This window comes from Nilaparvata lugens, chromosome X, assembly GCF_014356525.2.
Source record: "Nilaparvata lugens isolate BPH chromosome X, ASM1435652v1, whole genome shotgun sequence".
In the NCBI taxonomy this organism is placed as follows: domain Eukaryota; kingdom Metazoa; phylum Arthropoda; class Insecta; order Hemiptera; family Delphacidae; genus Nilaparvata; species Nilaparvata lugens.
The window spans coordinates 89,992,310-90,004,473 of NC_052518.1; the positions used below are offsets into that span (position 1 = coordinate 89,992,310).

The following is a 12,164-nucleotide window of genomic DNA, read 5'->3' on the forward strand; positions in this document are numbered from 1 at the left end:
CTCCTCGTGCTCAAGGGATAAGGGTTGTTCAAAATTTGTATTTTTCGTTTGTTGTTTACATTAATCATTCGATAATGAAGCTTGATTCCTCACAAGTTATGCCTAGTAGAATTTTGTGATATCTACAATAGTTTCAATCTTGAAATTTTGAGATTTTCAAAGCACAGGTTTTCATCCAACTTTTTACAGTTCTAGGGCTTATAACCCTCCAATGATGGGTCCAAAAAATACATACTAATCGAAGGATTGGAAAAGCATCAAATTTCAATTTCATTTTATTCCACTATTTCATGATCTCCTTCATTTGTAATTGCAGCTTTAGTGTTTGGGGTGAATTCTTCAATTTAGCCACAGTAGATCTTTGACAAAGAAATTTGAAGGGAATGTCTGGAACTCAATTTTTGACTCTGCAGTTCTATTAGGACTGGTATTTAAACATATCCAAAGTGCCCACTTCCTAACACCTCTTCTGAAGGTATGAACACCTAAGTTGATACTTTTTGTTAGATAAATGTTGCAGGAAGTAGTTGATATTTGAACAAATAATATGTTTTCAGACTGCTTTACATATGCGGTAATGTTTGAACCCAAGGAGCCAGATACCGAAGAGCTGCAGCAGCAACTGCTGCAGGAGAGACTTAAGCAGCATCAACTGGAGGTTCAGCATCTTCAGCAGAATCAACTTTATTTAAAATATATTCAGCAGGAGCTGTTTCAGTTCCAAAACCAACTGCAACATCAACAGATGCAGGAACTGCAGCAATGGCCGTTACAGCATCAATGGCCAGAACAGCAGCTGGTATTTGAAGAGTGGCAACTGCAGCAACGGCAGTTGCTGCGTATGCATATCGAGCTGCAGCTAGTGCAGCAGCAGCAGCTGCAACAGCTGCAAATAAAGCTACAAGAGCTGAATTTAAAATGGTGGCATGAGCATCAACAAATGAAGGCACAGCAGCAGCAGCAGCAGCAGCGATATGAGAAATGGTTACAAGAGCACTGGCTTGAACAGCAACAAGAGTGGAGGAGAGCTCTGTGGATGAAGCAGTCTCAGAAGCGTGATGCACAGGTGAGAAGTTGACACTTTATACAATTTATTCCATCAACACTAAAACCAACTTAGTCTATACTGAATGTCTTCTATTGAAAGAGAAAGCATAATGCAATGATCTGTCACATTGAGAGGCTACTACTAGTAGTACAGGCAATGAATGCTTGAAAAAGGGTTTACAGGGAAAAGTTTGAAAGACAATTTATGACCCCGCAGTTCTGTTCAGGGTGGTAAAGAGCTAAACATATCCAAAGTCCCCATCCCTACCCACTGTGCTCAGAGGGTGGGGGTGGTTCAAAAGGAAAATATTTTGGTTTCTCAAAACCATGTAATTTGAAGCTTACATTATTTCCTACAATATTAATCCATCAATGTTTCTGTATCTTGCATAGTTTTCGAAATATCCACTTTTGAAGGTGATACATTTTTGAAAAACACGTTTGCTTCAATTTTTTACTATTTCTGCTCTTATAATTTTTAAAAATCGATAGGAAAATCCATGTTGATTTTGAGCTTATAAAAAATCGAATCTCTTTAATTTGATGTATAATTTCACACTTCTATGCATTTCCCTACGACTGTTGCAGCAAATTTAAAGTTAAGTGTGAAATCTCCTGTCTTGCAACAATAGACCAATATTGACAAAGGAATATTTTGAGCTCAATTTTTAAATTTGTATATTTGTTGGTGCCAGTTGGTAGGATAACATATCCTCCATCCCTACCCTATGTGCTAAAGGGATGAGGGTTGCATTTTGTAGCTTTTTTTCTACACTTATATTTTGGGAACAATGAGTTCAACCGACATGACTAACTATTCAAAAATTAAGCTTGATAAATCTTATACAATGTTTTTTCATGTAGAGTTTTGTGATATTCCCAATAGTTCTCGAGCTATTTGTTCTTGAAAGTGTAAACTTGTTGAAATATCACCCCTGTTCTGTCCTAAACAAAACTGCGGGTTCAAAGATTGTCTTCCAAAGATTTCCCTCTATAACATTTCCTTTACTGGACTATAGGTTATAAGAATGGTTCAGAGCATAGAGACTAGTACAATAAACGGAGATGGAAAATGTCTTCATTTTTTAAAATTTTTGGTCTGTGAGTTGGGTTAAAAAAATATTTTTAAAGTGGAACATAAAAGAGGGTTTGGAAGTAGTAGACCTCAATTCAATCAATAAATAAATTTTTAAGTAGTTCAATTTACTGGAAGTTTATTTGGAGTTAATCAGATCGTAATCTATGAATCATTGTTTGTTATTTTGAGGGTATCGATAATTTTGATGTTATGATTCAATTTAATTCACTTCTACTATATTATTTCCAAGGATAGTATATAGTCTATATACTATATAGTCAAGGATAGTCTATATACTATTCTTGTATTAACTTACTATAGTCTGTGCAAAATTTAATTTGCAGCATTAGTCTTTTGGAGTACAGCGCTGCCAGATTTCACAGAATCCAGAGAGCCTGTAGAATGATTGTGTCAGAGAAAGAGTTAAATAGAGAGCGAAGGCTTTTTTCATAGAATCTGCATACAAACGGCAATCGCGTACTCTTATTGTACTATTGAAATAACATTGGCCATAAAGGCCCATGCTACAAACAGAGAGTATAACATTTAATGCATACATTACATTTATAACATTCAATTACATTTTCCTACAGTTACCTTGAAAAGTGACGATTCCTGCACTGATTACAGAACGCAAAGATTCACTATTCCGCTCTAGTGCGGGAAAAAATTTTCTGCACTCCAGATTTGCAACATGGCAACACAAAATAGTTGGTGGGTTATATGGAGGATTAGTGCACGAAAACAAAAATTAAGTTGGTAAAAATGACTGTGGTTAGATTAAAATAAGAATCATTTCAATGGCTACCCTACATTTATGATAAAATCCCAATTAAGAAATCCAAAACAAGAATAATGTTCATCTAAATCATTATTAAATAATCATCATTTACAAATTCTCATCATTAAATAATAAATAATAGTTCTTTTCTATTGATAATTATTATTTCAACTCCAAGAAATGAGAAAAGTAGCAAATATACATTATAAAATTCGAATTTTGAGGTTAAATGATTACCGTTTGATATTCATATAAATAAAAATAATAAACATAACAATACTACAATAAATATTCTCTGTTGTCTATGTTATTTTTATAAATATTTTTCAGTTTACTTTGAGCATTTTTCTCGTTAATTTGAGCAAAAGTCTAGTCTGTTGTGTTCAGCCATCTTGCATCTCGGTTCAGCCAACAAGCTGTTGGCGTGTATTTTGAATGTGAAGTTTTTTTTCCATCTGTATTTTTTCTGATTCTTGAATGAATAAAAATGAGAAGTTTGGCTGAGAATTTTCAACTTCAATTGGATTATTAATCTTTAAATGAATTAAAGTTGCTATTAATAACAGCATCACACACACACACACACACCACACACACACACACACACACACACACACACACACACACACACACACACACACACACACACACAAACATTTGATGGATTTCAGCCATCATTTTACCCATAATCATTCAATCAACCACTTCTCATATTCAATGGTAACTGTAGGAAAAATTAAATGTGAAATACGTGCGCAAAGTTCCTCTGCTGCACTCAAGAAGCCATTCCGCCCTCGCCTTTCTTTCGGTGCAGCAAACTGTCACTTTGCACACTAGTTGCACAAATAACTATATTACATTCTATACTCTCTGGCTACAAACTATAGTTGAGTTTTGCACTGGGATATGATGCTACGTGAACGAATAGCTTCAAGCAGAGGGAAAGAATACAATTTATCCTACAATGAATACAATGTAGTAATGTATAGGCTACAATGTACAATGTAATGTAGAATACAAAATTGCGATTCAGCTTTAGATCTTGGTAGCAGCTCTTTACAGTAACACTGTTCTTCACTGTCAATTGAGACGATTTACTAAATTTGGAAATTTCACAAACTCACAGACATGTGAATAAAAAGAGATAAGTTGAACATCATTGGAGTTCGAGTAATTTAAACACGACCATTCTTTTTGTGAAACTCCGACCTAAATATTGTTATTGTTTGTTACATGTGCAGCAGGAAAGCGAATGCACTCCTGGCAGCAAATGACCCAGGCAGCAAAAGGATAATTAATCTGCACCAAATTGGAGGTAACTATTTAAAATTAAAATTGGAATTTTGCTTTCATATGATTAAAAATCTTACAAAGATTCCATAGAACTGCTCATTTGCTAATTCGAAACTGATAAACACTAGTTATATAAAGTCAATTTTTTTGGTTAAGGATGATACTCACATGAGCTCTAGGCTTGTGCGTGGGTAATAAGACGGATGATGATGATAATGATGAGATGAGTGGACCTACACATTTAGGTGGGTTCAGAATAATTCAGAATCATTTTTAAACTTATGAATGGTATTCAGTGAAGTTCGGCTATTAAAGTGGTCACCGTTACAAAGGGTGTAGCGGGCAGTGGCGGATCTACGGGGGGGGGGGGCTTTCGGGCTCAAGCCCCCCCCAAAACGCCTAAATTTTTTTTTTGTAAGAATGTAAATTTTATACAAATATAATTAGTTTGAAGCTGGTAAAGTATATTCATTGGCAAGAATGACCTAATTCCACTACTACGTCTTCAATTGTATGATATCCGTTAACGTTTTAATACTTTGTATAATATCTTAGTTACATTTACATTGCCTGCCCGCTCCGTTTATCTGGTTTCATTGAAACAAAAGCGCACTATAGAGGACGCACATACAGTGACTTAGCGGTTTCCCCTAGAGGCGTCGGCGATGGTTCCCCCCCCCCTCTTTGGAACAACCGGTTTCCTTCTTCGATCACCTACCCAAGCTGTTCAGCCCCCCCCAAAATAAAATTCTAGATCCGCCACTGGTAGCGGGCGTATGGAACTCAACTTATCTTATCGATAGCTTATCAGCGCCACCACGGAGCCAAATCGCTCCCAGCCAATCATTAATCAGATGTACTCGTAGAAAATTTACTATATAAAAACATTCAAATTTGGCAGACCTGCACTGTAGGACCTCTAGAAGCGTAATCAGAGCGGATTTCAAAAATATTTTTATTAAACGCAAAAGTATTACAAAGATAGTTTCACTTTTTGTGTAATTGAGAAGTTGATATTGTGGTAATTATTCATATTGAATGAAAAAGACTAAGAAATTGTCAAATTGCCTGATTTAGTGGTTTAAATCAGTGGTTTTTTTGACAATTTCTTAGTCTTTTTCATTCAATATTACAAAGATATATGGCCAAAATATGCTCAGCTTTAAATATCTCTCAGCTTTTGCGACAACTGACAGAAAATGTTTATATTAATTTGACTCAGTTGAAATTCAAAAACTATGCTGAGAGCACTTTGAAAATATTGTGCCAAAGATTAAGCATTTCCAGCGAATCTGCGTTTGGAAGTGTTTTCCTGCATTACTAAGCTTTATTCAAGATCTAATTTAAATGTTTAAGGTTGTTATGTTCAGCAATATTTGTTGTCATATTTGAGAGCTTCATGATCAGGCCCACACTAAATTTACGCCAGATAGGCCTACCGTTTTGTCTTTTTAAAGCATTTTCTCCGTTCGAAAGTACTAAAAAGAATTATGCAGATGAGTGTAGTGAGCCTCAGTATACAGTACTTGAATTCGTGGTGTCCCATCTGACCGAATCCCAAAAGGTCGAAAAGTATACTTTCCCATATGGTCGAATCCCATCTAGCCGATGAGATTCGATCATTTGCGACAAACTACAAAACTTTTCTACCAAATAGGAATCGACCATTTGGGAATCGGTCAGTTGGGGAAATCAAATCTTTGAACTTCTGCAACAGTTGAAATTTTCGGCCAAATGGGATCACTATTAAAACTTTTCGGTCATTTGGGATTCGACCATTTGGGAAAGTACAAGTTTCAATTCTACCATTTGGGATTCTTCAATTTTTGGTCTTTTGCGACGAAAAAAATTATTTTCCAAACTGATAGATTCCCAAATGGTCGATTCCTATTTGGTAGAAAAGTTTTGTAGTTTGTCGCAAATGATCGAATCGCATGATCAAAATCTACCGATTGCACTCACAATGTGTTGAACTGTATGCAGGAGCCCGGAGCCCAGAGCTTCTGCACCCCATATCGGATCGCGACAAAATTTGGCACACATTAACATTAAGAAGAAGAAGAAGAAGAAGATGAAGAAGAAGAAGAAAGAAGAAGAAGAAGAAGAAGAAGAAGAAGAAGAAGAAGAAGAAGAAGAAGATTGATTGATTGATTGATTTATTTTATTCCCTTTGCCAGGTCTGAGGAGACCTATGGCAAACATCAAATTACAAAAACACATTTCGAAATCGATATAAAGAAGAGAAAAAAATCAAAATATAAATAAAATCACTTCATTTTTTTGAGTAGTAGAATGGTTATGTTTTCAGAATGAAACACTATTACATACGGAGGTGAGTATTGACAAAGTAAAGAAAACCATCAAGGTATTCAATGAAAGATTATAATATTATTGTTCATCATCAGCGTGTTGTCGTTCGCCGCCATCAGCATACTCTGCAAAAGTAGCTACCAACCACTTGCTTTCATTCACGAACATTATTTTACCCTCGTTGGTCCAAACATTTCGTACACCATACTTGGTGATTGTGTCTCTGTAGAGAGCCAACCGCCTCTTGGTAAGGTCACGAATCTTCACAAATCAGGATGCCGCTTCCCGCCAGTCTACGATTCTGCGAAAACACCAGCGACCGAGCATTGAAGCTGGAGAACTTTACAAAGATTGGACGGGGTCGTGGATCAGCAGGTCACATATGGCCGGCACAATAAGATTGATCGATCAGTTGCTTATCGATATCCAGTCCCATTTTAGTCGTGATGATATCTATTATCACATTGTCCGTATCTTCACTGCCACTTTCTGCAATACCGAATATGCGAAGATTATTGTGCCTTTGATTATTATCGAGATCATCGATTTTCACTTGGTGTAGTTTTTCACGAGTTTCGAATTCCTTCAGCTAAGTCTTTAAAATATTGATTTCTGATTGCATATTGGAGAATTGCTGCCCCAAACTAGATGAGACTCTAGACGATATCTTATCTAGAATAGAGATAAGTGAATCGTCTTTCAAAGTACTTGACACAGTCACTTTGATTGCATCCAAGACATCATCAGATGAAAGTTCAAGCCTGGCATCATCAGATATCAACCGGCTTATCGCGCCCGAAGCGGTGCCGGCCACCTTATCTTTACCCTTGCCCTTACCTGCTTTGGATCCTGTCGCTTTAGGAGTAGACATATTCACTGATATCAGGCGACTGGATCGATGTATGAGATTTTCAATAGATGAAATTTATACAAAAAACCTACACTAATGACTTGACCAATTTTCAGACCTCTAATCCATCAAAAACTACACGAAAAACAATGAGAGCTCAAACAAACGTGACCTCACTCTTCAACATCTCAGCTTCTGAGTTCAGCTACTTGAAGAAGAAGAAGAAGATGATGATTGATTCATGTAGTGAGTTGAATTGGGAGTATTCAAAATATACATCTTGGAAGCGTATATCATTGTCAAAAATATACGCTTGTATAAAATATAAGTTTTAATTACGGAAGAACTGTACGATTTAAAACTTATCTGATATGATATATGTATGGAGGAACTCTTTAGAAACACAATCCTGCGTTCAGAAATTCAAAAATATCATTGAATAATCAATTTTTGAAAAAAATGAGATGAATAGTCCAAATTGTGTTCAACATCTAGGTAGGTTACTCGGAATTTATTGTACTTTGATCATATAAAGACATAAAATCCGAAAAATCTTAATAACTTTTTTAGTTGTTGACAGATTGACTTGAAAATTCATGGGAAGGTCAATAATGTTAAGATAATTGTTCCTGTTTTTTTGTAGAATTTTTTCATGACTCCTTTGCCCTCAAAATCCGAAAAACCGTTCGGGCAAATTAATTCTTTAAGACCGGTTTTGAATTCCTGGCTTACATAGTCTTGGCGCGAATGTACGTGATTGGGTGATCAGGATGATTATTGCGTGCAGAGGCTCTCTATTGTTTCTATTGAGTTTCAAAAACGTTGTCAACATATATGATATTTAAATGACAAAATTTATGATATTTGTGAACATACGGCATACATAATGACAAAAGAAAATCCGAGTCAGAACATAGACCTCATTGATATCACTTCTCACTACGTTCAAAATGAAAAGTCAAAACATTAGAATGAACAATTTATTGAGACAATGTGTTTGCTAGAGACAATTTTACAGTGATAATTTATTTAAGATTACTGTTTCTTAATGAATTTATCATTCAATCATTGTTGTAGCCCAATCATATTATTTTATTATCAATTGGAATGTAATTGTAGGATAAAAATCTGAATCTCATCAACTCCGCTAATAATGTTATAATACAAAAGTGCTTTTCTTGAAACATCCTTAGGATACTGGAGAGTATTTGAATTTCGCTCCTTTAGTCGTGGAATGTAATGTCGGCTGCTAGTAAGAGCGAAATGACATCACTGATGTTAACTTTGTTAAGTTCAATATGTGAGGGGCCAAACACATTCTGACCGCTGATCTTTTTATTATTTTTTCTTCTTTTTCTATTTCTTCTTCTTCTTCTTCTTCTTCTTCTTCTTCTTCTTCTTCTTCTTCTTCTTCTTCTTCTTCTTCTAACTGATTCCGCCAGGGGTCAATATGGGGCTCCAGCTCAATTTGACAAAAAATACCGAAATGCATTTTTTTACGTTGTCTCATTCTCAATCTTCTTTACACACAAACATATACACTCATTCTCTCTCCTCTCTCTCTCTCTCTTTTCCTGGTCTTGTGTTGATGGGAATGATTTTATTATACTCTTCTCAGAGAATCGACAATTATTTGTTGAGACACCTGATTCTACCTGCCAACACCCATCCTCTCTCAAATCGGAACCCTTTAATTCTAAAAAGTATTGATCCCAAAAAGTATTGGTCCCATAAAGTATTGGTCCCATAAAGTATTGGTCCCATAAAGTATTGATCCCAAAAAGTATTGGTCACATAAAGTATTGGTCCCATAAAGTATTGGTCCCATAAAGTATTGGTCCCATAAAGTATTGGTCCCATAAAGTATTGGTCCCATAAAGTATTGGTCCCATAAAGTATTGGTCCCATAAAGTATTGGTCCCATAAAGTATTGGTCCCAAGGTTCCTAGCACCGATTATCACTGTTCAACTATAATCTCATCATGCACACTTGCTAATTAGAGTCTGTCACTCTCCTGTCGCATTGATTAATTGATTGTTCAGTGATAATTGATTGCAATATTCAAGTTTAGTTTTGTTCTCAAACCATCTTAATTTAAAATTCCTAATTTGCATATTCTCGGTCTAAAAATTGGAATTAAATTTATTCAGTTACAAAACACAACCTATAAGTATTCTGGGACTATTTATTTGAAACTCTGGGCAGGGGACAGTTTTGGGCTAAAGCCTGTTGACCCTTTTCCAATCATCCATAAGATTTGTATATTAATAGAAATAAAAATCTCAGTACCCTTTTTTTAATTATTTTATCACAACATGCTCCAAAATTCATGCCATTTTCAAATGATATGAAGTAATAAAATGGCATGAATATTGAAACATGTTGTAATATTTTAAAGATATTCCTTATTGTTTCAGAACAGTATCCATTCAAGATTTCATCTTGTTGAGCATATCAATCTATAATATTAATAAAATGAAGCATTGAAACTAACATGCGAATGTATTTTCTCAATTAGTTTTTCTATTGTTGTCAAGTGAATTTTATGGGATAATATAATCAGCATGGAACTATAATTCAATCTATTTTGTTCTTCACAGACCCTTGCGGAGCATAGGTTATCCCTGCTGGTATTTAATAATGTTGGTGAAAAATATCTTACCTGAAGGCTCCTGTTAGACTATAATAGTGGATTGGTGGTTTTCCATATATATTCTCAGCACCATAAATGAACCAATCTCGCGTGACACACTCGGTCACTTGGTGTGTTTTAATGAAATATGAGCCGTATATACTTATTATTTCGATATGTTATTAACTATATCATACATTGACATAGAATCAAGCATGACAAAAATTCCACTTATTTTTACAGGATATTCTTGGAGAACGGCTCTCAAGGAATAAGCTCAGATGAAACTGGATCAACAGACTACATTCTGCCAGATCAAATTGATAGTGAGACATCTATTGCAAGATGAAGTAATGATAGTTAAATATAAAGACAGTTTATGGTAATAAAAAATATGTAAATATGTTAAAATGTGAATATAAAATTTATAATGTATAGGCTCACTGAATTATGATGTATATAATTATTAACATGTGAATATAATATATAAAATTTATAATGTATCATGTATTATGTATTATTGATACCCATTCACAATATTAACACTACTATGCTTTTGACACTCACTTCAAAAAAATCATGTGTGAGTTGCTATCAGTCTGTAACATGACAAAAGAAATGGAAGAAGATGGAAAAATGTAAAAAGATGGAAGGACAATACTGTTTTCCTCATTTTCCCTTCTTGACCTAATTAAAATATTCTATTAAAAAGTAAAATGAAGTATGCACATCTAGGAACAATCAATTATTACTTTTGTGGCACCAATTGCATCAAAATTTATCCATTTTCAATATTACACAGACTTGCATTACTTGAGAAAAATTCTGCTGATGCACACTATAAGCATGAGGATGAGAATGATCTAGTATTAAAATTTCACTATAATCCTCTAAGGGCCGGTTTCCGAGCTCGGCAATCAGATAAATTCTGGACTTTAAACAGCTGAAAATTGGCTTTCCGAAAAGGGGCGTGGTCTTAGTTTTTATGATAATCTTTATTTTCTCATTTGTATAATAAAAAACGTTTTTCCTTGACGAAATGAAACATTCCTTAATAATTCAAAATATCTGAAACTTTACACTATTTTCTCTTTAATTTATTTTGTGTTCAATTTTCTAGTTTTTCGAAATTTAATTTAAACGTGGACTACGACTTCGCCCCGTTTAGAAAAAGCCAATTTTCAGCTGTTTAAAGTCTATAACTTGACTAAATCCCGAGCTCGGAAACCGGCCGAGTTAAAAGTTCCGAAAAGCCTAGTAGAGTACGGGTGATACTGTTCTCAATCGAAATAACAGATGAATAATTAACTATCTCTCTTGTGACATTGTAGAGCGCAAATATATGTCTTAATTTTTAATTTCGAAAAAATCTAAACTAGGGTGTAATAATGTTGTGTTGGAAGGAATTTGAAATAACGCCAAAGATACCACAAAATCTGCGTTTTTTCCAGCGTTTTTTTGCGCTTTCTCAGCTTTATCGAGAACAAATGAACAGAAAATGTTCAAATTTACTACAGAACCTCAGCTTGGGTTTAATAATGTTGTGTTAGAAGGAATTTGAAATAATGCCAAAGATACACCCAAGATTAGCTTTTTTTGCGTTTTCTCAGTTATTTCATCAAGTAATAGACAGAAAATCTTCAAATTTGGTACAGAGGTTTAGCTAGGGTCTAAATATTTTGTGATAAGGTGACTTTAATATTTCATCAAAGATACGCCCAAAATCAGCGTTTCTCTCAGTTTTTTTACGTTTTCTCAGTACTTTGACTTTCTGACGGAATGAAGCATGCTCAAATGAAAAATGCAGGCAAACGAAGCGATCCCGCTGATCTCATTTTTGGACGATCCAGTCGGGGGTCCAGGGGGCGGAGCCCCCTTGCTAGACGGATATGGCGAGCGAAGCGAGCCTGACGGCTAGTCTTGCATAATATTATTAAAAATTTATTTAGTAGATTATTAAGATATTTATAAGACTATTAAGATATCATTAATCTTATATTGAGAGTTTTTGGAAAAAGAGAAAAACTTGCACTTCACAAATAACAAACTGTATCATACCGTACTCCTTTTGAAAGTATGAAATATACTGTGGAACCTCGACAAAGTACATCCCATTTGCTCGTTATAGTACATTTTTTTGCAGTCCCTTGAAACATCCACGTAGCTCAATGT

At 34.9% G+C, this 12,164-nt stretch overlaps 1 protein-coding gene across 1 annotated transcript; it reads left to right on the forward strand.

Moving 5' to 3' along the window:
* Positions 1-563: 563 nt before the first annotated feature.
* On the forward strand, positions 564-10,495 carry LOC111056610 (antigen LPMC-61-like). Its single transcript, XM_039442644.1, has 3 exons — positions 564-1,066; positions 4,148-4,221; positions 10,236-10,495. The coding sequence occupies exons 1-2, from the start codon at positions 578-580 to the stop codon at positions 4,178-4,180; spliced, it is 522 nt and encodes a 173-aa protein (XP_039298578.1). The 5' UTR covers positions 564-577; the 3' UTR covers positions 4,181-4,221; positions 10,236-10,495.
* Positions 10,496-12,164: the final 1,669 nt, after the last annotated feature.